The sequence below is a fragment of the Giraffa tippelskirchi genome, chromosome 13 (genome assembly GCF_054371585.1).
Source record: "Giraffa tippelskirchi isolate mGirTip1 chromosome 13, T2T-mGirTip1v1.2.pri, whole genome shotgun sequence".
Taxonomy (NCBI): Eukaryota; Metazoa; Chordata; class Mammalia; order Artiodactyla; family Giraffidae; genus Giraffa; species Giraffa tippelskirchi.
Genome location: NC_137287.1, coordinates 79773827 through 79800699, shown reverse-complemented (window position 1 = coordinate 79800699; position 26873 = coordinate 79773827). Strand labels below are relative to the sequence as shown.

The window sequence follows — 26873 nt, the reverse complement described above, 5'->3', positions numbered from 1 at the left end:
CCTCCAACTTTATTGAAACAATTTTTTGAAATTGTTTATGTTAGTTATTCCTCTAATGTTCATTAGTTTAATTTTCTCAGCAACGGCTTATGTCAGAATAAATTGACAGGCTGAAAAGAGATGTTCAGCTTTGCTGCATGAGAACTTTAACATACCATTGGCTAATGGAGAGTAAGATTTGCACCGTATCCTCTTGAAATGCATCATTAAGTCATTTTGCCCTACATGTGAAGCAATAAGGCTAGAGGGGGAAAAATGAGCATTTTTGGTTATATATATTTGGGTAATCCTTGAAATGTGCTCACAGGTAGTTTATGGACTCTTTGATTGCCCCCAAAAGGAGCAAACTGGTCATTATGTAGATTTCTAGGACATTTGTGACAAAGTTCTACACCGAAGTGATTGAAAAGAAACGTGTATGTGTGTTTGAGGCAGAACAACATAGGGGGCAGGGGGAGGGTAAGCTTTGTTGTGGGTGAGGAAACTGACAAGGGGACAGGAACAAGAGACAGAGTAGAGAGAGGAAGCAGCCGTCCTTGGCAACATTCTTCCAGGGTCAGTACTGGGAAGAATCTTATGGAACACTTTGAAAAACAACATACACAGTGGAGCGCAGTCTGTGAACGCAAGTAAGCTGTCAGGAATATTAAACCAGAGAGATTCAGACATTGTGCCCAAAAGAGTGGAAAGAGTGACTGACAAGTTTTCTTTTGTACCAGAGAAAAATAGCTCAAGTACACTTTAAAAGGGGTATGACTGGAAGGTCAGAGGAGTAATTTCAAAACCGTCTCAGCCTTGTTTGTTGCTGGAGCTGAAACACGCAGAGCATTGTAACTTCAAAGCAGTGTGGGACTGTCATAGCCACTGAGGATACGCAGATGAAAGGAAGGGGTTCAATCTTCAGGAGAGGCTCTGAGCATACTGCAGGTCAACGTGGTGCCAGGGTGATGGTGCATCACTGGTGGAGACAAACGTCTACAAGGTCAGCCCCTGGTAGGGCCTGGACTTGGTCCGCAGGGCACTCACAGGGAGCATTCGCAGAAACAAAGAGGCCCCTCTGAGTGGGATCATTGCAAGCAGAGGCGGCTGACTGTGACTACAGATTTCAGCCCTGGGTGTGGGCATGATGGCCTCGGAGAATGCCAGCACCAGGAGTCCAGGGACCAGGCCAGACCAGCTCCTTCTCCATGAACATTCATGCCAAGGGAGGCAGTGTTCATAGTGGGTAGAAGCATGGAATATAATTGTTCAAATCCTGGCTTTCCCAAGGTCTGTAACTTTGGGCTGCAGTTTCCTCATCTGTAACACTAGAATATTAATATTATTTAACTCTGGGTTTGTTGAGAGCATTAAATGAATTAATACGTACAGGGCGCTTTGATAGTGCCTCATACATGGTGAGCACTAACTGCTGGTTGAAATGTTGGTCATTGTTATTATTACCCCCTTTCTTCTCGAGGGATAGCCAGCCTCCCTGCCTTTCCTGGATCTCTATGGTGGGATGGGAGGGGAGCGTCATTTCTGATAGAGACCGGGTGATGAACTGAGAAAAAGCCTGCCTGAGTTTTAGCTTGTGTCCTGCCTAGGCTTTGCTTTGTAAAAGGGGAGAGAAACAGCCCACACCTGTTCTCTGAGTCTGAGGACATGGGGCAGAGGAAGGGCTGCTCGCCTGGACTGCCGTCCACCACTTGGCTCACTCTGCATCCCCTGCCCTCCTCGAGGGCTAGCCCATGACTTCCTCACTGTGCCTTTCACATCACTTTGCAGGTGACCAGCCAAGTCTTTTTCTGGTTGCCAAGGAAACAAAGACCTGCCCACCTGTGCTCATCACAGCCAAAAAGATGTGAGAGGGGAGAAGTTAAAAGGAAAATCTTACCAGATATGTAAGATACACATTGAAGAAACCTAGATGAACACAAAGGAAGTATTGACACAGATGAACTACTTTAGTGCCTGGGCTCCACACTGACTTTAAAGTGAGATTGAAAGGATGACTGTATTGACATGTTGGATTAGGGGCTCTGGGTCTGTTGGATTAGGAGCCTGCTCTGGAGCAGGCTCAGGGATGCGGGTCCAGCTGGGTTCCCTCAGGAGGATTTTGACTCAAGTCACACAGTAACAATGTTCTACATGTATCATGAAGGGCCCCAAAGCCCTCCCTTGATACACCTCTTTCGTTTGTACCACCTAAGATATATCACTTTGGTACATAATTTGAAATTTTGTAGGCTAAAGATTGAACCTAAAAACACAAATTTTGAAATCCAAGAAGCATAAGACAAGTCTGTCACTCATTTAAAACTGAGCCAAGGGTGTGCTTAAACTGTTCCTTTCCAAACTGTCTAGCTGAGACCATCAGAACTGAGGGAAAGACTGTTTTTAGGATGGTGGGGCAACTGGTGCTGGAGTGAGTGTGGACTGAGAAGATGTGTGTGGAGTGAGCAGCAAAGGGAGCTGTGCTGTTGTGAGGATGGAAATGAACAGGTGACAGGGTCAAAGGTTATGGAGATGAGTGGTCCAGATCCTGAGGTTCCGTGTGGGGAGCAAGAGGGAACAGGAAGAGTTCTAGGAACCCACACCCTGCATCCCCTCTTGATGTTACATTTTGCCTTACATAGTATGTTTATGTACCTGTGAATTTCGTAGAAGAGTTGAATTTTTGTTTTGCGGGAAAAGAGTTCTACTCTTTAAAAGTTTCTAGGACTTTCTATTCCTAAGTCTTTCTAGAATTTTAGGGACAAGTATATGAATTTATGTATTAAGAAAGAAATTACTAAGTCATTTAAAGTTTATGATAACTAATTGCAGATGTGCCAGAAAATATATCAAAACTTTTCAGAGTTTAATGTATTTATCCTTTTTTGAGAACTACATTTAAAAGAAAGATGCTAAGAATCATTGCACAGCTAAGGAATGCTTCCATTTAAACTGAAACAGTTTTCAAAAAATTATATAGGTATTACTTTTACATGGCACATCTAGATGTTAAAATTTCTCCCAACTCAAGTCACTGCTAATAAAAATTAAAGGAGATATATGTGATACAAAAACAAAATGCATCTGCATTTGGTAAAGATGTATTTCATCATTCCAGTTTGTACCAATAGCTTTCAGGCCTAAATATTCTTACTAATATTGCAAGATAGTTCCAGGATTAACAAAATTACATTTTTCTTGCTACTTACTATTAATATTTTATGATAAATGTTTATAAACTTTGCTTCTGAATATGCCTGGAAATGAGATTATATATTGTTAATACAGTAATTCACAGTGATAAATACTTGGCAAATTTTTTTTTAAGGAAAGGAAAAGAGTTCTGCTGCTGAAAAAAAAATTTTTAATCACTGGCCTAGATACCATGCTTAGAGCCAGCTCTGTGGTTCTGAACAGCTAAAGTTGGTAAAAAATAATGCAAGATGGGCTCTGAAATGAACAGGGTTGTTGCCAGAAGAGGAAGAGATCATTCTGCTATAAAATTCATTGTTTCTTTCACTGAAACTTGAAGTTCTTATGTAGATGAGACTAGGAAGTATCATTTTGTATAAATTTAGCAATAGGAGAAGATGAAAATTAACATTTAGTGATGCATTAAAACATTTTAGAGGGTAATCATGGGTTTTTTTCAGAGCTGGTAAAAATGTCTGTGAAATTTTGTGGTAATATTGTTTCAGTTCCATATTTTAAAGATCTTAGACATCAGAGATAAGTTTTTAAAAGAGAAATGAAGAAAGCACAATCGCTTTTGACTTATTTCTGCCCACAAATTGTATCAGAGAAGGAAAACATTTCCAAGATGGGTAGCAATCGAGGAGACTGACTTTTAAGGTCTCTTGATACGGACAGAGTGAGATGGAAGGAAGGGAGAGGAGGCCTTGAGAACGAGGTTAAGTCAACTGCAGTTTAAGAAAAGTACTCATTGGGCCAAAAGACTCTTTCACTTAAGGTTATTTCCCAAGAAATTAGTCATTTATTTTCAACCTTATGAGCTTAGTTCCAATTTAGTAGGAGCAGGAAAGCTATTTCTTTGACACTGAAGAAGAAAAATTGTGGCTCTTTCCTCCAGGCTTGTGCTTTATTTTTCCATATTAATCTGCTTCTGAAAGTTAAAAAGAAATCAAAATAAAGTTGGGAAAGTGGTTTAACTAAAGGTTTTTTTTTCCCCTCTTCAAATATTTGGCTTCATTTCTTTTGGATATCTTTCCGTGTTTACTCCTATGAGGAATGAATTCCAAATCCAATAAGGTATTTTTAAATACTAACATGTTTTTAGTTTTGAATTCCTTCTAATAACGTGCCAGTTTTTTAGAGATACATATAAATGCAAACAAGATAACATTAAGAATTTAGATTGACTCTAAAACACAAGAGACAAGGGTTCAAACCCTGGGTCGGGAAGTTCCTCTGGAGGAGGAAATAGCAACCCACTCCTGTATTCTTGCCTGGAAAATCCCATGGACAGGGGAGCCTGGTGGGCTACAGTCCATAGGGTCGCAAAGAGTCGGATGTGACTTAGCAACTGAACAACAACAACATGTTGGGGTTTTTTTTGTAACTTTAAACTTTTTATTTTGTTTTGGGATATGGCCGATTAACAATGTTGTGGTAGTTGCAGGTGAACATCAAAGGGACTCAGCCATATGTATACATGTATCCATTCTCATCAAACCCATCTCCCATCCAGGCTGCCTCATAATATTGAATAAAGTTCCATGTGCTATACAATAGTCCTTGGACAGCAAAAATGTTATGGAATATTGTGGACTATATTGTTGTTATTGTGGAATATATTGTTATGGAATATTTTTATCCATTTTAATATATCTCTATTTAGATGGTTCTTGGCTTGGCCTTATTCTTAAACAATTTAGAATTCTTACTTAGCTTGATAAGATTCAATTTTATAGATTTATCTCAGATTTTATAAATTCTTAAACCATTTCCTAGAGCAAAGTTGTAAACCAAAACAAAATCCTTCCATTGAAAATGCCTTTATATAATTAAAGTAATTGTTTTCTATTGAAGAGTGGATGTCTCTTATTGTTTTAAAATACTTCTACATGAAATTATAAATTATAAGTCTATGGGTTAAGTAACTAGGCCTTGGCGGTGATCACTTTGTATTGTATACAGGCGTTGAATTATAATGTACACCTGAAACTACCTCAATTTCCCACACCTACAGATTCACCTGTAGCTACGTTCAGTGTGAACATTTCTCTGGCATTTCAGCATTTCTTCTCCAGGCTGTTCCCACCCACTGCACTCATGATCCCATTTTGTCTTTTTCAGAAGCTGGAAATTCTGACTTTAGCTGTTTCCTCTAACCTCTGCATATTCCATCTTTGTCATGTTTTATTGAAAGACTGGTATATAACATTAAGTTTCAGGTGTACATAATTCAATATCTGTATACAATACAAAGACATCACTACCAAACGCCTAGCTGCCGTCCATCATCAAACAACTGACCCACTTCACCCATTTCACACATCCCCTAACCCCCTTCCCCTCTGGTAACCACCAATCTCTTCTCTGTATTTATGAGTTTTTGTTTGTTTGTTCATTCTGTTTTTAGATTCCACGTGAATGAAATCATATGGTCTTTGTCTTTCTCTGACTTATTTCACTTGACATAACACCTTCGGGGCCCATCTATGTTATCACAAATGGCAAAACCTCATTCTTTATTATGCTTGAGTGGTATTCCTGTGTGTGTATGTGAGTGTGGGTGTGGGTGTGGTGTGGCGTGGTGTGGTGTGTTTCTGGGCACAGAAACTCTGTAGTGGAAGGCTCATGAAAAGAGAACTTGAAAAACCAGAGGACAAGCCTACTCCAGTGTGAAGGAATGTTTGTCTATGCAGAAAGGGCACTAGATGGAACCAACAGACCCCTCCCAAACTGTGTGGATGTGGATCTCAGATCACAGGGCATGCACTTCTGTTTCCTGGGGGCAAACAGACACCACAAAAGGGCAAACTCCTTGCTTCACTTCACTGACCAAAGAGAATCAAAGGTTTGCCCCCACCATCAAATGTAAAATGTGTTTTGAGGTCCATGGCTCTGGGGAGCTGCCATATGAAATGAATTACCAAGGCTCAGCGTGGGGGTAGGGGTCCACCGGGAGCCTCTGCAGCAGAGCCCAGCTGCCTGGACATCTTGGGGGCCCCAGGGCCTGCAGGACATGATCCAAAGGCCTCGCTCATTCCCAGGTCATGCAAACCTCACCTCATTGCCTGGTAAACAGACAACAGAAGATGGGTTCGGATCAGCTCTAGGAATGCCAGAACTGCCTGGAAAACCCGCTGAGCTCGGTGTGCATGCAGGTATTTCAGGGCTCCTCTGGTTCTAATGAGCACTCCTATTTCCAGTCTGGGTTTGCCCAAACAATGTCAAGTCAAACCACAAGAAAATCTGTTATCACTCAAATTGGTACATACTTTTCATACAACTGAAATATTATATAAAAGTCATGAACTGTTAGATGTAAAAGCAGAAATTGGACACAGACACGGGTTCCCTTGCTACCTCTGTCTCGCCTTCCAAGGGGGATGTGAAGTTCGGGTCACAGCTGTGTTCCAAGGGTTTGTGCCTGTGATCAAAGCCTCTGCCACTGGAGGAAGCGCTCGCGTGAGCCCAGTCCGCAGACCACTCTCGTTGCCCCTCCCCTTGTTCTTGTTCACGCCAACACTGTAAAAAGTTATGTGTTTGAATGATGTTTTAAAGCGCTCTGTGCAATTAAGTTCTGAAGCAAGGGAGCTGGTTTTCCTTCAGCGCATATATGAAACTGCCAATAAATGTAAGACCTGGGTGTGTTTGGGGGAGGGGGAGGTGAAAACGAGGAAAGTTTCTGAAAGGAACAAACACTTCAAAAAAGTAAACCTGAGGTGTTTTTCCTCCTCATAAGATTTTAAATGTTTTTATAGTTGGAAAAAGTCTACAAATCAAAAAATATATACCAGAAGAAAATGCATACTACTTCCATAATCGCTTGTACCCAATTTGCATCTCTCCTTCCTAAGGAAGCTTCCCTGATAACTCAGTTGGTAAAGAATCCACCTGCAGTGCAGGAGACCCCGGTTCGATTCCTGGGTTGGAAAGATCCACTGGAGAAGGGGTAGGCTACCCACTCCAGTATTCTTGGGCTTCCCTTGTGGCTCAGCTAGTAAAGAATCTGCCTGCAATGTGGGAGACCTGGGTTCGATCCCAGGTTGGGAAGATCCCCTGGAGAAGGGAAAGGGTACCTGCTCCAGTATTCTGGCCTGGAGAAGTCCATGGCCTGTATAGTCCATGGGGTCACAAAGAGTCAGATACAACTGAGCAGCTTTCACTTTCTAAGGAAAGCACTCCTGTTAAGTAATGATCACAGAGAATTTCGTACCACCTTCTTCTTGCCTTGTGTGTTAGTGATTTGAAAACACTGTGCTCCTTACTTTCTGTTAGCTGCCCTTCAAATGCAAGATTTTTTACTGGAGTGAGTAGTCTAGCCCTTCTCCAGGGAATCTTCCCAACCCAGGGATTGAACTGGAGTCTCCTGCATTGCAGGCGGATTCTTTACCACCTGAGCTACCAGGGAAGCCCTCTTCCTAAGGAAAACACTCCTGTTAATTAATGATTGCAAAGAATTGCATACCACCTTCCCCTTGCCGTGTGTGTTAGCCATGCTGTTCCTTACTTTCTGTTAGCTGCCCTGCAAATGCAAGATTTTGCCCTAAGTTTCCCTTATGTGGCTGTTTAGAGCCATTTGAAAGCATTCCTCTGGGTGGCCTAGTTTGCTTGTGAAGCTCCTAAGAAAAATAAAAGCCTCTATTCCTGAACCTGATTGGAAACCAAGACACATACCCAGCACGTGTTCAGAGAGTGGTTTGGGAAAGGTGACACATCCTAAATAATTTGTGAAGCGGAGTTAGCTGCACAGCCTCTGGGTGTATTAACAATGCAATGAGTAGCATTTATTGAGAGCAAAATGAAGTTCAGGGAAAGTAAATTCACAGAGCAGCATCACCAAAAGAGGGCCCTAGCAATGCCTCTCAGGTGTCAAGCCCTTCATACCTCTGTGTTTAATCACTCAGTCATGTCCAACTCTTTGCAATCCCATGGACTGTAGCCTTCCAGGCTCCTCTGTGGGATTCTCCAGGCAAGAATACTGGAGTGGGTTGTCATGCCCTTCTCCAGGCCTCTAGCATGCAGAAAATTTTACACTTCCATCTTTGTACCCTTGATTGAGAATGTTCCTGGCTAAGGAAAATAGCCAGAGCAGGATAAAATTAACCAATAAAGAAAGAATCCCAGTGCCTGGCACAGAGTAAGCTTGGTAGCTAATAAAATCATTTCACGTTGTACAAACGTTAGGTAAGCTGTGGCCTGAGGCCAATGAGTCACTGAAGTTCTGTTTAAGGAAGCTGCTCTCACTGCCCACCACACGTACCTTTCTAAGCCATACTTTTCTCCTTTCATCTATTTTTACAACTTTCAACCCTTGTCTGCCTTTTAGTCATTTAGAGTCTGGACTGCTGGACTCCGCTGATCAAGCTTTTAGGCTAAACATTCACTAACCACCATTATTGGATGTGGAGGGAAACCTCATGGTTAGTGCAAGAAACTTAGGGAAAGTTAACTCCGCAAGGTGTAGGAGTCATTTTGATGAACTCAGGACTAGAAGTTAGGTAACAATGTCGTTTATGGAGTTGAGTCATAAAAGGCACCGGCATTGAGGAAACACTAGATTCTGACATAATGTGTATGACGGTTCGGTACACGCACCTCCAGAAACGCTGTCTGGAAGACTCCAGGGACAGCCAGCAAGCACACCGTGGGCTCCATCAAAGACCCAGGTGCCCACAGCATGCCAGACGTTTTACACATACCCTTCATTGGTTTATGTTATACGAAATTATGTAACTGGCATCAAGGGCTTGGGAATAAATGCCTCTGACTCTTGGAAATCTAGAGAGGGAACCACAGAACCACCACCAGGTCTGGGGGGAGGAGGGCCAAACAGTGGTTTATTTCTGACAGGCATCAGCCAGAGGGGCTGCTTTCTAAGGCAGTCTGCAAGGCAGCGGGGGCAATGGTGATGCCACGTGAAGCCTGGACCACTGGTACCCCGGGAGCAAAGTGCTGACGGGGGCAGACTGATCCCCGGGCCAAAACTCCTGCTCCCTTTTCTCTCTCACACTAACCCTCAAACTAACCTGGGCTGGGCTCCAAAGAGTAAATGCCAGAACCAGACTTTAGACCTGGTGAAGTCATCACTCTGATAATGGATAGCATTTACGGAGCACTTAACCTTGTCCTGGGCCCTGGGTTTACGGGATTCGAATGTGTAACCTGTATAGAGCCAAGCTCCTCACGGTCCATTCGTGACTGGGACGTGAAGTCTGAGACACAGAAGCCTGGCAGGCAAGGAGCAAGTGAAAGTAATTGTTACCCTAGTTTCACTGTCTTTGAAGCTGAAGAGCACAAGCATGTACTGTGAAGCTCTTTAAAAATCTACCTTTGCTCCACTCAGCATTCTCTCTCTCTGAAGTTGCTCCCAAAATAACCCCCGGACTCCCAAACTCTCTTCAAAACAGAGTGGGAGGGAGCTCTTTCCTCCCTTCGCCTCCCTCCTCTCCTTCCCCACCTGTGGTTCTCTCCTCTCCCACAAGGAATCCTCTGCCCTTGCCGGTATAAACTCCCCCTGCCTGTGCTTGCTTACATGTTTGAGTTTTCCTTTCATATGCAGCACACTTGGATCCACAGAAAGCTCAGGAAACAATAACACAAAATGGGATGAGGGAAGGGGGCAGATAGAAAGATCAAAAGATATAAAGAGAGAGCCCGTGAACACAGGTGGAAAAGCATTTCTATTAAAGGTGTGTACGGTCTCATTTCATCTTCCCAATGACCCTCAGATGACCCATCTTCCCATTAAACACTTGAGAAGGCAGAACCAAAAGGTTCCATAACTTGTCCAGTAAGTGGATGAATCAGGATACAAATCCATGCAGCTATGATCTCAGCGCCTGACTTTGACCTCTATTTGATGCACCCTTTTCCATAGGGGAGCTGAGCAGCATAAGGCCGCTGTCTAGTTCCTTACTCAGGTAGTTGGGTTCACCACCTGAGTAGCGAACTCCATTTCACCTCTCCCCAGGTTTAAAAACAATGACAACAAAAAACTGTTGAAGGGAGACAGAGACTAGAGCAGAGCGAGGTAGGCTGGCCCTAGGAGGGAGGCATTAGGTGAATTCTCTGTAGACGGTGTTTGCCAATCTCTTTCCCTCCAACTTCTTACACAACATATGCAGGGCAGTTGGACACTAGACTATTTCTACATTTGCTTGTGGAAATCAAGCTTTTAACGTAGCATCATGCATGTGTGTTCCATCATGTCCCAAGCTTTGTGACCCCAGGGAATGGGGCATGTCAGGCTCCTCAATCAATGGAGTTTTCCAGGCAAGAATACTGGAGTGGGTTGCTATTTCCTACTCCAGGGGATCATCCCGACCCAGGGATCAAACCCGTGTCTCTTGTGTCTCCTGCATCTCCTACTGGCAGGTGAATTCTTTACCACTAGCACCACCTGGGAAGTCCCAAGATGTAGGGAGGTTTGCAGATTTGGTTGGAACAACTCCTGTCTAATGGCTTATGGCAAGCTTGTAAAGGAGCCCTTACAAGTTGTCTGCTGAGGAAGAGTTGGCAATTAGAAAAGAATGAGAATTTTTAAATAAGCATCCAGAAGAACAAGGAAGTAACCTAATTAGAGAGAGACATACTTAGGTTGCTGGGGGGTGAGAGAACCCAGCTGAGGTTGGATTTATGATGAATTCATTTGCCTTGTTGTGCAGATATCATCCCCAGTAGGGCTTGACGAGCTGAGGGCATGGGAAAGACAGAGTTGATTATGGTTTTGTTGGATGGATGTCATGAGGAGGTTTAAGAAACTGGTAAGAGAATCAGAAGATGGACTGTGGACTCTAAACCGGTCATGGGAGGAAGTGAAGACAGGACGTGGTTTAAGTAAAAGCATATAGGCCAATGGACTGGAGGTCATGATGAGAACAAACAAGTTCAGTGGCCAAATCAGAGGGGAAGAAGTTGTTGTAAGAGAATTTGGAGGCTAGTCTGTTCAGAGTGCTGAAAAATAAGAACCAGGGCTTGACTCTGGCAGTGGAAGCTCAAATGTGGTGAAGACCATTGACAGGAGGGGGGTCAAGAAACAGAGAGGCCAGACAGCCTTCAGTACCCTAGCCTGATCAAGGTCGTCTCATATACAACCTCCTAAACATTTCATATTTTGCTTTCTTATTTAAATCAGTCTACCTGGGATGGATGTTTGTGTGTGATATGAAAAGTACCATTTTTATTTTCTTCCATTTGGATAACCAACTGTCCTTGGGCCATGGGCTGAATAACTTAGTTCCTAAATATCCCTTGAATTCCTTCCATCTATGCTATTACTGATTTTGCTTTACTCAGTCCATATCACTCTGGGCTGATGTACTGTAGGATCCATCAGTCTTCCCCCTCCACAGTCCATAAAATTTATCTTTCTAAAATACAAATATGACCACATCACTCTCCTGATTAAAGTGCTTCAGTAACTTCCTTTCATTCCCTGCAGAATAAAAGCCAAGCTCCTAAGCCTGTCATATTTAAGATGTTTCACAATATTTTTCTTTACAATATTTCTTTGCTTATCAAGACATCCTCATTCCATGACATTATCCACATTTGTGAAAGTGAAAGTGGCTCATTCGTGTCTGACTGTTTACAAACCCATGGACTGTGCATCCATGGAATTCTCCAGGCCAGAATACTGGAGTGGGTACCCTTTCCCTTCTCCAGGGGATCTTCCCAACCCAGGGATTGAACCCAGGTCTCCCACATTGCAGGTGGATTCTTTACCAGCTGAGCCACAAGCTGGTAAAGAGTCCAAAATGGTTAATTCAAATTACATTTTAAGTCTTTTATCAGAACTATTAGATAGACTTATAATTGATAGATCTTAAAAGTTCTAATTAAATTATTTGATATTTATTTGGCATCTACTCTGTATCAAGCAGTATATAGTAGATTCTGTATTTATTATATATATATATATATATATATATATATATATAGTATATAAGATTCTTCCAGAGTTTACAATCTAAAGGAGCAAAAAAAGCATGAATACAAATATCTGTGGAAAAGGAAAGAATGTAAATGCAGCAACAGACATTTGAGTAAATGACTATGAGAGCTCCAATGAGGGAGAATTGGCACTTTGGCAGAAATCAGTGGAGGCTTTGTAGAAAAGTTAACTGGGTCATGAAAGGTGGATAACAGAAAGTTAGAGGAGACAGGAGGGCATTTTAGGTAGAGTAGTGGCACTGATCAAGGCAAAAGAAATGGGAAAGTGTGAACTTGGAGTACAGGATGACATGGAGAAAGATGAACAGCCAGAAAGGTAAGCTGAGGCCAGAGCACAGAAATCCTTCAAGGACAGGTTAGGAGACTGGGCTCCAGTTAGTTGCCCTGGAGTCAATGAAAGTCTCTATTAAGGGACTGACCTACCTAGGTCATGACATATGGGGCAGACTGGAATGAAGAGAAATTCAATCTAAGAGGATACACTAACAGTCTAGGCATGACATGCTGCTGGCTTGTCTCAGGAGGTAGAAAAGCTACAGTGGATGCAAGAGAAATTCCAAAGCAGAAAAAGTCAGATGACCAAAGAAAGAAGGGAGAAACAGGTCTCAGTTCAGTTTACTCACTCAGTTGTGTCTGACTTTGCGACCCCATGGACCGCAGCATGCTAGGTTTCCCTGTCCATCACTAACTCCTGGAGCTTGCTTGTTCAAACTCATGCCCATCGAGTCAGTGATGCCGTCCAACCATCTCATCCTCTGTTGCCTTCTCTTCCTGCCTTCAGTCTTTCCCAGCATTGGGGTCTTTTCCAATGAGTCAGTTCTTTGCATCAGGTGGCCAAAGTATTGGAGCTTCAGTCTTGCTCAGCTCTAAAAGATAAAAAGATGAGAATTTCATGAGAAATTCCTGTATCTAATTAAATACCATTTATATTTACCTTTGCCACCATGAAATTTCTAGCATTTTTTTTTGGTGGCTTAAAAAATATTTCATATTTAATGTTATTTCTATAGCCTGACTTTACAGGTTTAGATTAATGTTTTTATTCTTCTTTCCCTCCTCCCCCTCTCCCTCCATGTGCGGCAGCTTCTACTGGACATGGTTGGGTCACCTGATGAGGAACTCCAGGAAGCCGCTGCAGGTTGTATATCCAACATTCGCAGGTTGGCTCTTGCTATCGAAAAGGCGAGATACAGTTGAACCTGAATGGACATGACAGCACCAAATTTTACATGACACTGTACATGTCACTCCTAGAGCCATGAAGCCTAAATTGGGAAACACTTCATAGCAGATCCTTTAGAAACAAATGTCGGAGTGAAAACACAGGAAGTTAGAAATGAAGGGAGTGTGGTTCATCCCAAAATTGTATGTGTATTTTGTTCTAATTTAGGGATATGCCATGTGGTGACACATAAACCCAAGATCATAATTTTTCAGGAATTTGAGAATATATATACATGTATACAGCTGGATATATGTATACAGATATATATATATACATATATATGTATACATATATATATATATTTCAGCGATGCTTTTGTATTTATGGTGATTTTAATAAAAGATATGGCCTTCCCGTTGTGTGTATTTATAATCATCCATGAATGTCTTTTGAACTCCCTTTCTGTTAAACCAATCTAACTGTCCTGTCACTATAGTTTTGTTTGTTTGATTGCTTGCAACCCACAGGAGAGCTCTGAGATGTGCTGAGTTCACAAACGGTTATGGAACAGAATTCAGAGTTCAGCAGCTGGGTTGAGAGAGAACGTCCTGAGGTCATTCCAAGTTTCTCCTAAAGCTATCAAACATCTGAGAAGACAACGTATAGCTGTCGCTGTACCAGATAACACAAATCACAAAAACATAAGCACCGAGTGGGATTTCCACTTTTGAATTTCCCAGGCATAAGCAATGAAATGTTTAATTTCCCTCACAGGATACACCGACACTTTTATTGGAAGAATTAATTTATGCTGATGTAAGCACACCTCACAACACAAGGATAATATTACTTCACATAAACTTGCTTTGAGTTTCTGAACTTGTTTTCAATATACAAAGTACTTTTTAAAAAGTGGCTACAAAGGATTAATAGCATTTTATCAAGTTATAGAAACATGAGAAGCCACTTAAAAGAATCACACATGTAACCTTGGTGTGCTACAATGTTTGGGAACTAACCGTCCCCCCATCTAGAACTAGCTAGGAAAACAGCTTCGTGTACATCTGCTCAGTAAACCAACAATCTCACGCTTTAAAGAGCAGGCAAGGTTCTGTTGAAAAATATTAAGTACTGTGTATGTTTGTCATAATTTGGAGAAGATCGTAAACTTGATTGAATTAAATGTAAATAATTTGTATGAAATGAAAACTCCATACAGGATGAAAATTATCCTGGTGATAGACTCTCTGATAAAAAGGTAAGGCAGTTCTGAGAATTTTAAGATTTTATAAAACACCAATTCATCTTCATTGCTTTTCAAAGGAGGTTATAAAGGAAGATAATAGAAACAAGGAAATGGTATCAATGCTAACAAAGAATTGAATTAAAATAATAGTGTAAATCCTCAAACTCATGTCCGACTCTTTGTGACCCCATGGACTATAGCCAGCCAGGCTCCTCTGTCCATGGGAATTCTCCAGGCAGGAGTACTGGAGTGGGTTGCCATGTCCTCCTCCAGGGGATCTTCCTGACCCAGGGATCAAACCTAGATCTCCTGCATAGCAGGCAGATTCTTAATCATCTGAGCCACCAGGGAAGCCCTTTAAATAATAGTGTAAATCCTCAAACTCTCAACAGTAGGTATTTCTATTATTAAAGACACTGGTGTTTCACTAATATTAAAAACACATCTAGAAATCATGGATTATGACAGTTATAGAAAATGAATAAATATATTATTGTTACATTATTATTCAAGGAAGCTTTCTCCATCATTTTAAGATTGTTAAATATTCTTGGAATTAGAGGGTCCTGAGAGCTTGCATGAAGAATCCCACAGACAGAGGAGCCTGGAAGGCTACAGTCCATAGGGCCGCAAAAAGTCAGACTGAAGCAACTTAGCATGCATGCATGAGAGGGGAAGGAAGCAGTAGAAAAAAACAAACAGCTGCAGCAGCACAAAGAGAACTGGATGAGTAGTTGAGAAGGATAAGTTCCTTTACCATATGCAAGTGTGGGACTTTCATTTCTATGATTATCAAAGACATCAAATGAGACCAACAGTACCATTTTAATGGAAACTGAACTTGTGGGAACAGATACAGTAAGCTAACATGAAAATCATTTCGTGTATTTCTAAGAGTTGTTTCCTTTTAATTAGTAAGCACCCTAGATGTAGTGGTCTTCCCACAGGTGGCTCAGTGGTAAAGAATCTGCCTGCCAATGCAAGAGACACAGGAGATGTGGGTTTGATCCCTGGGTCAGGAAGATCCCTGAAGATCCCTCCATCCCTGAGGAGGAAATGGCAACCCACTCCAATATTCTTGCCTGGAAAATTCCATGGACAGAGGAGCCTGGCAGGCTACAGCCCATGGGGTCGTAAAGACTCAGACAGGACTGAGCATGCATGTACCAGGGATGTAGCACCTTTAAACAAAACAGAAATTTAATTTAAAGGTCAGTTTTGGCTGTGTGTGTGTGTGTGTATAATGGCATAACAGAAAACTCGGACCTTATTAGAAAAATGTCAGAGGCAGTGAGTGAATGTATCCAGAGATAACAGAACAAACAAGCCGAGGATCACACCATTTCTTTGCTACTCCAGGCCAAAGGACCATTTCTTGGCACTCTCCATGGCAGAACAACTTTTTTTTTTTTTTTGGCCTAGATTTCTGTATGGGATTTTTGTGTGTTATTTTCTGCTTTAAACCTGGTGACATTAATTCTAAGTTTTCAGCGGCAAGTTCTTTTTTAGGCTTTATTCTTCCCCAGGACATCCTCGGAATCCAATATGCTCTCCATGATAGCTGGCTATTTCTGCCTGGAGAATGTTAAGGTGGAAGGAATTTTAAATAGATATTCTTTGCTCTTCCACTGTCTTTAGTTTGCAAGATTTCCTTTTAGAAATCCTGGCCACGATCATTCTGCTGTTTGTAGTCACTATTATTTTGCCTCTTTCAGAATGACTTGCACTAAAATATTTTAAAACTCTTCTAGGCTGTGAAAGTGAGTGGAAGGTTAGATGTCTTGTGAGACGATATCACAAATCCTATCATTTTGATAGATTTTGGAATTACCATTATACCTCTGTAAGGCATGGACTTTGTATGGACTTGAAGATCAATGATTCAAAATACTTGGAAATTTTATTTCCACTTAGGAAAACTATTTCATAGTTCTAATAATTGACGGTGTGTAATCTCATTCCATAAAAGACAAGGGTGGAGTAGTTTATATCCATTTTTATGATTCAATGAAAACAGTAGGGACACCCACTTATTTAAGAACCTTGCTGCCTCAAATGCATCAAGTGCCTGAAGATATCTACGTTCCTCACATACGTAAGTTCAGAAAGTGAGAAATCTCTTCTCAATGAGAGGAGTAGGAAGAGAACAACATGGTATATGATGCTACCAAATGCTGGCACTGTGTTAGGTACTTCCTACTAGCTATCTCATTTAAAATAGAGAAGTGGTAAAATAGCTAATCTCACATCATACTAGGGTCTATCTAAATGGGCACAGTTATTCCACAAGGACAGTTTGGCAATGCATATCAGAAGCTCTATACATTTTTGTGCCTTTTGGATTATATACAAGGGTTTATGTACAAGGGTGTTCACAACATCATTATTTATAGTGATGAAAATATTTGGGAAAAATTGGTTAACTCCATTCAGGTTCAACCTTACCATAAAAACATGTTGTAGGATAATAGTTCATGACAAAGGTTTTCAGAAGATACTGTTAAATTGGAAAGCAGATTCTGAAGCAGTGTAAACAGTGTGAGTGCATTTTAAAAATTATATACACATAGCCAGTCACAATGAAAGAAAATGACTTATACACACCAAACTGTGATGTCAAAGAATTGATTATCTTTGAATGGTGGAATAAGAATGATTTCTGTTGTCTCTCTTGTTCATCTGTGTTTTCTAAACTAATTTACAATAAACATGAATTACTTTTTTATGATAAAAACACTCCCAGTGAATTTTCTTTTTTTTATTCTTTGGAAACTTCTAAGGCAGACATTCTTCCTCATTATTTTTGTTCAGGTGCTAAGTCATGTCTGACTTTTCGCAACTCCATGGAGTGCAGCATGCCAGGCTCCTCTATCCTCCACTATCTCCTGGAGTTTGCTCAAATTCATGTCCATTGAGTCAGTGATGCATCAGAGGATAAGCATCTCATCCTCTGCCACCTCCTTCTCCTTTTGCCTTCAATCTTTCCCAAGATCAGGGTCTAGTCCAGTGAGTCAGCTCTTAGCATCAGGTGGCCAAAGTATTGGAGTTGCAGCTTCAGCATCAATCCTTCCAGTGAATATTCAGGGTTGATTTCCTTTAGGATTGACTGGTTTGATCTCCTTGCTGTCCAAGGGACTCTTGAGAGTCTTTTCCAGTACCACAATTCAAAAGCATCAATTCTTCTTTATGGTCCAACTTTCAGATCCATCAGGACTACTGGAAAAACCATAGCTTTGACTAGATGAACTTTTGTCTGCAAAGTAGTGATGTCTCTGCTTTTTAATATGCTGTTTAGGTTTGTCATAGCCTTTCCTCCAAGGAACAAGTTTGCTTTAATTTCAAGGCTGCAGTCACCATCCACAGTGACTTTGGAACTCAAGAAAATAAAATCTGTCACTGCTTCCATTTTTTCCCCTTCTATTTGCCTTGAAGTGATGGGACTGGATGCCATGCACATACCTAAATAAATAAGTTTTTTATATATAAAATAAGAATGGTTGTTTCAGCATCTAAAATCCTATAATACATTTTAATCTACAAAACAGACATTTGTAATAGCTTTCAACTACAGCTAAGAATAGTACACTATACTTGAAGCATACTTGAAGTATATATAGTGAACTTGCTGGGAAAGATTGAGGGCAGGAGGAAAAGAGGGCAACAGAGGATGAAATGGTTGGATGGCATCTCTGATTAAATGGACATGAGTTTGAGGAGACTCTGGAAGATAGTGAAGGACAGGGAAGGCTGGCATGCTGCAGTCCATGGGGTCACAAAGTGTCAGACATGACTTATCGACTGAACAACAACAACAATACTTGATGCATGCTGAAATGGCCCATAGGAAATTCTGAACTTTTTTTTGTCTTAACAGCTGAATTCTACTCCAAGGACACTGAAAACAAATAAAATAACTCAAAAATCACTGACAGATTGCTTTATACAACATTGTTGTTTTGAAAAGAAAAGAATGACTTTAATCCATTCGTTTGTTTATTGCTGTAGATCCCTAAGTCAAACATTATTGTGATTTACTGTCACTTTATATATTTTGCTTGAATGAGTCTAATGGAAATACACTCCCGATCAATAGATAAATATACTACAGTTTCATAAACTTCTATTTTCCTTTAAAGCATTATGTTTTTCTTCTTTGTAATTTTTTTTTTTACTCTGTTACATTAATTACCCCTCATTCAATCAATTATTTTCCTTGCTTTTCCTCCATTCTACTTTCTGTGTCTCCAGATTCTGCTCCCATTCTCTTGACAAATGGTTATTGCATTTTCTGCTTCTTAAAATGTCTCATGCTCTAATTTCTATAAATGCAAGACATAAAGTTAATATTTCAATATGCTTCTGATGCAACTGTCATGGCTGACTTTAAATCATGTAACAGATAGAATCCTTATACTCCAAATCCATTATTTTCAAATTTTCAGGTAAAAGTTATTTACTCTTTATTTGTATCTGTCAAGACAAAAGGGAGTTTTTCTTTTGCCAGTTCATGCCACACTGATTGATTAGTTGATAAAAGACATCCTTTGCAAATTATGTAATTGGTTCATGGTGTTCAGAGTTGAGATTTGTCATTACAGTTTAGATTTATGTCCTAATTTATTTTCATGATTGACAGGTATAATAGTGTATTTCAGTATGGTTCATATATATACAGAATCTACAGCTGGTTAGTGTCCTCATAAAGAAAGACCGTCTATCAAAAGGGAGTTCAGATAAGATAGTGTGGATAGTTCAATGCAAGTCCTACTTCATTATTGGAAGAAAACTGACCTTTGTCAATAAATTAGTTACATTATCAGTTGCAAACCTAAATTCACAATGGTAGGGTGGACATGAGTTTGAGCGGGCTCCGGGAGTTGGTGATGGATAGGGAGGCTTGGTGTGCTGCAGTCCTGGGGTTGCAAAGAGTCAAACACAACCGAGCAACTGGACTAAACTGAAGGTAAGTAATGTAAATGAATGATAAGAGCTAGATTAAAGGTAATAATACAGATACAATTGCCAATTGACAGTTAGCCTTCATGTCTGGGAGACAAGAAGGGGTTGTGGAGACTGTGGAGAAATGGGGAGTGCAGACAAGTGACTACTCATCTCTAGCTAACTGGTACCAGATCTTATAATTTTTCAAGAGAAATTCAGACTTTTATAGGCACTCTCCCAAATTTTAAGTATTGGCGTAGCTCGCCAGCTGTGAGAAAAATAAATGTCTGTTGTTTAAGCCACCCAGTTTGTTGACAGACAAAAAACATTTATTTCTCTCACAGCTCGAGATGCTGGGAGACCAAGACCAAGGGATGACAGGTTGGTTTCTGATGAGACCTCTTTCCCAGCTTGCTGTGTGCTCACAAAGAGATTAATCTCTGGTATATTTCCCTTCTATAAGAACACTAGTCCTGTGGGATTAAGGCAGGAGACATAAGAGACGTGGGTTCAATTGCTGGGTCAAGAAGATCCCCTGAAGGAGGGCATGGCAACTCACTCTAGCATTCTTGCCTGGGAAATCCCTGGACAGAAGGGCCTGACAAGCTACAGTCCATGGGGTCGCAAAGACTCGGACATGAATGAGCGACCGAGCACACACACGCACACACATGCGGTGAATAACAGCAACCATGCAGAAAAATCACAATGTTTCCATGAGCCAAATATGGCCTTCAGCTTGGCAGTCTGCAATGTCATCATCTTTATCTATTAGAATGAGAGTATAAAGTCCTGACATGAACATCCCTAAGGATGCCTGGAGCTAATCAGTAGAAAAGCAAGGAAAATAATTTGTGGAAAAGGGCACATGTCAAAACTGTCTTGGTTCATACTGATTTATACTATGATGTCAGCATTACAGAATGCAGCATCAAAGAGGGTGACTTCCTCAAATTCAGGCTGACACTTGGAGAAATCACTCTGAGGATGTAAATAATGATGATTAGGTTTAGGGTCAAAGAACCACAGAACTGGAGACACCTTTAGAGCTCAACTACCTGCCCTCAATCAAAGCTGCTCAGGACAGATGCTGATTCTCTTGCAAAGAATATTTAGGTATTTGCTTCCCATTCTCTCTCAGACAGATTAGACTAACCAGCTTATGAAGATAAAAAGAGCCTTGAGAAATTGCTCAAATATTTTGAGGAATTGGCTTAATCCCACAGGCCAATGTTCCCCAGGCCTTCTGCATAAGGCCAGTCTGGGATATCTGTTAATATTGAAAGTCTCAGTCCTGCCCCCAACCTACCCATACAGAATCTCTGGGAAACCTGGATTTCTGCAAACCTGGAAATCTGCAAACTTCCCAGGTGGTAATTTTTTTGGTCATGAAAATGTATACAAAGGCTTCCTAAAAGTTAATCTGGTGGGGGTACAACGAATAGAATATAGAGAGGAATAAGAAGAATAAACAGTGGGCCTTCTATAGAGGCCAAGATTAAAGCATAGGAATAGAAAGTTACCAGAACTGACAGTCTTAAAAGTTGGTCTCTTATGCCTTAAAGAAGGAGCCCATAGTCATGAAATGAAATCTACTTCTGTGCTGTCATACCATGAACCAGCCCATATACCTCTAGAGCAGTGCCATCCAACAGAAACACAAGACAAGTCACTGTATAATTTAAAATTTTCTGCTCAACATCACTAATCATCAGGGAAATGCAAATCAAAACCACAATGAGATAACATCTCGGACCCATCAGGCTATCATCAAAAGGCCAAGTGTTGGCAAGGAGGTCGAGAAAAGGGAACACTTGTGCACTGTTGTTGGGAATGTAAATTGGTTCAGCCATCATGGAAAACAGTACGGAGCTTCCTCAAAAGATTGAAAATAGAATTACCATGTGCTTAGTCGCTCAGTTGTGTGTGACTCTTTGCGATCCCATTGACTGTAGCCCACCAAGTTCCTCTGTCCATGCAGATTCTCCAGGCAAGAATACTGAAGTGGATTGCTATGCTCTCCTCCAGGGGATCTTCCCAACCCAGGGATAGATTGCATTGTCGGTGGATTCTTTACCATCTGAGCTACAGTCCAGCGATCCCACTTCTGGGTATTTATCTGAAGAAAATGAAAAGGCTAATTTGCAAAGGTACATGCACCCTGTTGCTCACTACAGCATTATTTACAGGAGCCATGATATGTAAACAATCTAAGTGTCCATCAGTTGATAGATAAAGAAAATGTGGTATAAATATATACAAGGGAATATTATTTGGCCACAATAAAGAATGAAATAGTGCCACTTGCTACAATATGGATGGGCCTTAAGGGCATTACACTAAGTGAAATCTGGCAGAAAGACAAATACCATGTGATCCATAAATGCAGAATCTAAACCCTCCCTGCTAAAAAATCCCCATAAAACTGAGCTCATAGATAGGATAGATATCCAAAGGAGAGTTTGGTGGTTACCAGAGGTGGGGGGGTGGGTTGGATGGTGAGCAAAATGGGTAAAACTTCAAAGTGTACAAAGCTTCCAGTTATAAATAAGTCATGGGGATACAATGTACAACATGGTGACTATAGTTATCATACTGAACTGCATACTTGAAAATTGCCAAGAGAGTAAATCTGAGAAGTTCTCGTCACAAGAAAAAAATTTTTGTCACCATGTATGGTGACAGGTGTTAAGTAGACTTATTGTGGTGACCATTTCACAGTTGATACAAATACCGTATCACTATGCTGTACACCTGAAACTAATATAATGTTATACATCAGTTATATTTCAATAAAGTACACACATTGCATGCATATAAAAAATAAGATTTTCTAGTAGCTAAAGTAAAAAAAAAAAGTAAAACAAATGAAATTAATTTTAGTATTCTTAGTTTAACCAAATGTCTCCCAAATATTATATTGTAAACATTTCCCTGGTAACTCAAATGGTAAAGAGTCTACCTGCAATGCTGGAGACCTGGGTTCATTCGTGGGTCAGGAAGATGCCCTGGAGAAGGAAATGGCAACCTACCCGGTATTCTTACTTGGAGAATTCCATGGAGGGAGGAGCCTGGTGGGCTACAGACCATGGGATAGCAAAGAGTTGGACAGGACTGAGCAACTGACTTTAACTTTTTAAACATTTAATGAACATAAAAATTACTAATGAAATATATTACATTGTTTTTCACTAAATCTTTGAAGTTGGTGTGTATTTTGCACTTATAGCACAGTTCAATTTGGGCTAGCTACATTTATGTGGCCACAGGGTACCATGTGGATAAGTTTTAGTCTATCCATTTGGCTAGTTTAAGGGGTTGGTTTCTTTTATCAAAACTGTTTCAATTTATGTGAGTTTTTACTATTTCTTTGGGTTAAGCCATCTTAGTGCTTTTTCTCCTGACAGACCTCTCAGTCATACTATTTCTATTGACATGGTGACTTTTTAAATTCAAACTGATATGAATTTTCAAATGTAATTCATCTAGAAGACCACAGTCAACATTATATTTTGTATACAATTATTTTTCACTTTTTATTGTGGTAAAATATACATAACATAAAATGTACCATTTCAACCATTTTTTTAAATTGTACAGTTCAAGGGCATTAAGTATTTTCATGTTGTGTGTAACCATCACCATTCTCCATCTCCCGAATGTTTTCATCTTCCCAGACTTAAACTCTGCTCCCTTTAAAAGCACTAACTCCCAATCTCCCCTTTCTCCAGTCCCTGGTCGCCACTTTGTCTCTATAAATTTGATCTTCCTAGTTACCTCATGTAAGGGACTCACAATATTTGTCCATTTGGGGTTTTTTTTTAATTTAAAAAATTTTTTAATTTATTTTTAATTGGAGGATAATTGCTTTACAATGCTGTGTTAGTTTCTGCTGTATAACAACATGAATCAGACATAAGTATACATATGTCCTGTCCCTCTTGAACCTCCCTTCCACCCCCTACCTCATCCCACCCCTCTAGGTTGTCACAGAGCACCGGGATGGGTTCCCTGTGTTATATAGCAACTTCCCATTAGCTATCTATTTTACATATGGCAGTGCATATGTTTCAGTTCTATTCTCTCAATTCACCCCACCCTCTCCTTCTCTGCTGTGTCAACAGGTCTGTTCTCTATAAAAGGGAATTCTCTTGCACTGTTGGTGGGAATGTAGATTGATACAGCCACTGTGGAGAACAGTATGGAGATTCCTTAAAAAACTAGAAATAAAACTACCGTATGACCTAGTGATCCCACTACTGGCCATATACCCTGAGAAAATCATAATTCAAAAAGACATGTGTTACCCCAGTGCTCCTTGCAGCACCATTTACAATATTTGTCCTTTTGTGTCTGGTTTATTTCATTCAGTACATTGTCTTCAAGGTTTTTCCATGCTGTAGCGTGTGTCAGAATGCCCTTCTATTTTATGGGTCAATAATATTTCACTGTATGCACATGCGATGTTTTGCTTGCCCATCCATCCATGGATGGTCACTTGTGCTGCTTCCGTCATGAGGCTGTTGTGAATAACGTTGCCACACACATGAGTGTACAAACATCTGGACAAGTCCTTGTTTCCAATTATCTTGTGTGTACACCCAAGAGTGGAATAGCTGGATTGAATAAAATTACTTTTTTCCAGCCTAACTAGTCAAATCTATAATAATAAAAAAAAAAAGTTGGTTCAGGGCATCCTTACCAGCAGAATCAGTGGACATGAGATGCATTCCACAGCGTCTCTAGCAGGCATTCTGTTTATTAAGCATCCCAACAGTTGCACAGTCACTGACTCATAGACGAAGAATCCCCTCATGTTACCTCAGTCAGTTCAGTATATTTTTAATTCTGAATGAGCCAAGTTCTCCCAGTGTGTGATTCAGTCAGTGCAAATTAGGCATTTAAGAAGACATAGTCATACTTTTGGAAAAATAGTAAGGTCTTAAAACTGTGCCACTAATAGTATCAAAATACCCTAAAAATGATCATAACTCTCATAAATTCCATTGGGTGATGTTTAGGTTGTGCTAAAAGGCAAATGTGAGTTTTCTGCAACTCCTATGAACAATTCAGCACTTTAAGAGAAAAAAAGAGGCTGGAGGCCTTTGAAAAGTTTGTGTTGGAGTTGTAAGAACTATTCCCAGGGTGGGAGCTGCCATGAGAATTTGCTCAGTTTGCATCATGGGTGTGATCCAGGCCCCATGAAGATAGTGAGCCTGGTTCCCTGACGGCTTGCAGATGCCTCTGCCTGTGTCTGTACTGCCAACCCCTCCGCGACAGAGAGATGTTGGCCCCAACCAAATCTCGCTTGTATGTTATGCACACGTGGGGAGGATGTCACAGTTAGACCCCTGTTTTGCTTTGAAGGAAATGTGTTGCTTTTTTCAGCTTCAATGGTCGTTCCTAATCTTCATTTGCAAGGTATAAAACATGAAGGGATCACCTTAATTATCATCTCCTGTTTGAAGCTATAAACAGCTGCTGACACTGATTTAAAACAGAAGACAAGTGACCGCACTGTTATCCCTGAGGTTAATTTATTCGGATTATTCTCTTAAACTGAACTACTTATGAGCTAAAACAACAGAGTTGAAGGTGAGAAGGAAAGGAGCGTCAGTGTTCAGATGTGTTCCAGCCAAGACTGTGGCCCTTCTCCTCCGAGTTCTGCAGGTTTTGAACAGGGGCCTAGAGGTGCTCAAACGGACCTTCCCTCCACTCTGGCTGTGTGAGACTTTCGTTTAGGGGGGATAATATTGTCGATCATTTCCTCAGAAAGGGTATTTATTATGCCCTTTAGGCAGAGGACTGATGTTTCAGAGAAAGAATGAAAGAATACTTCATGAGCATTAGACAACCCTCAGTTCTTGAAAAACAAAAAAAACAGCTTTATTGAGGTTTAATTGATATGTAGTGGGCTTCCCTGGTGGCTCAGACAGTAAAGAATGTGCCTGCAATGCAGGAGACACGGGTTCAATCCCTGGGTCAGGAAGATCCCCTGGAGAAGGAAATGGCAACCCACTCCAGTATTCTTGCCTGGAGAATTCCATGGACAGAGGAACCTGGGGTCGCAAAGAGTTGGACATGGCTGAGAGACTAACACTTTCGCTTTCAATTGATATACAAGGAATGCACACTTTCAATGTGCACAATTTGAGGGGTTTGGTCTCACCAAACACCAGTCACACCAGCACCACAATCAAGGTACTAGACATATAACACCTCCCAGAGTTGTATGCAGCTTTTGTGTGTGTGCTGTGGGTGGACAGAACTTAAGATGAGGTCTGCCCTCTGAATAAATCTGAAGTGCACAGTGTCTGGGACTGTAGGAATGATGGGTACAAAGGTCTCTAGCACTGTTTAGGGCAGTCTAACTCTAAATAAAACTTTACACCTTTGAACGTCTAGTTCCCCGTTTCCCCACCCCCAACCACTCCTGTATGCTCTGCCTCTGTGAGTTAGACAGTTTTAGACCACCTCACAGATGTGGAATTGTGTGCTATCTCTCCTTCGGGGACTAGCTTATTTCACTGAGCATAATGTCCTCCAGGAGAAGGCCTTCTATTTATTCCCACATTATCAAGAATAAACCCAACCTTCCTCTTCAGAGATTCTCCTGTGTTCTCATTTCAACCTACCACCCCATCTCCTTCCCCAAGGTTCTCCTCCAAATATACTCCACATATACTCTGGTCAAAAACAAACAAAAAAAGTCACAACATATGGATACCAAAGGGGAAAGAAGGAGTGGGAGGAATTGGGAGATTGGAACTAACACATATATACTATTGATACCATGTATAAAATAGCTAATGAGAATTTACTGTAGAGCATAAGGAACTCTATTTGGTGCTCTGTGGTGACCTAAATGGGCTTCCCTGGTGGCTCAGATGATAAATAATCTGCCTGCAGTATGGGAGAATGGGGTTTGATCTTTGGGTCAGGAAGATCACCTGGTGAAGGGCATGGCGACCCACTCCAGTATTCTTGCTTGGAGAATTCCATGGACAGAGATGACCTAACTGGGAAGGAAATCCAAAAAAGAGGGGATATATGTGTATATACGGCTGATTCACTTTGCAAGTGAAAGTCGCTCAGTCCTGTCCGACTCTTTGAAACCCCTTGGACTATACAGTCCATGGGATTCTCCAGGTCAGAATACTGGAGTGGGTAGCCTTTCCCTTCTCCAGGGGATCTTCTCAACCCAGGGATGGAATCCAGGTCACCCTCACTGCAGACAGATTCTTTACCAGCTGAGCGACCAGGGAAGCCCCAATAAGGCTGAAAAAGGATTTAAAAACAAAACCAAAAACTGCTCCTTGGCGTTAATTTCTACAGACTTCCGAGTTTTCCTGCTTCCCTGCGCGAGGGGGGGAGGGGTGGGGAGCGCACAGGGACCTGCAC

The 26873-nt window shown here is 41.0% G+C and overlaps 1 protein-coding gene across 7 annotated transcripts in view; it reads left to right on the top strand.

The window, feature by feature from the left end:
• Nucleotides 1-26873, top strand: part of ODAD2 (outer dynein arm docking complex subunit 2) — a 205819-nt gene that overhangs the window by 150156 nt on the left and 28790 nt on the right. For 5 of the 7 annotated variants that reach the window (XM_081560885.1, XM_081560884.1, XM_081560892.1 and 2 more), the window contains one exon: nucleotides 13204-13483. The exons of the other annotated variants lie outside the window; for them this stretch is intronic. In XM_081560885.1, the coding sequence (XP_081417011.1) occupies nucleotides 13204-13317 (114 nt within the window). In that variant the 3' untranslated portion in view covers nucleotides 13318-13483. Of the gene's footprint in view, nucleotides 1-13203; nucleotides 13484-26873 lie in introns of those variants that run through there. 7 annotated transcript variants of the gene reach the window in all.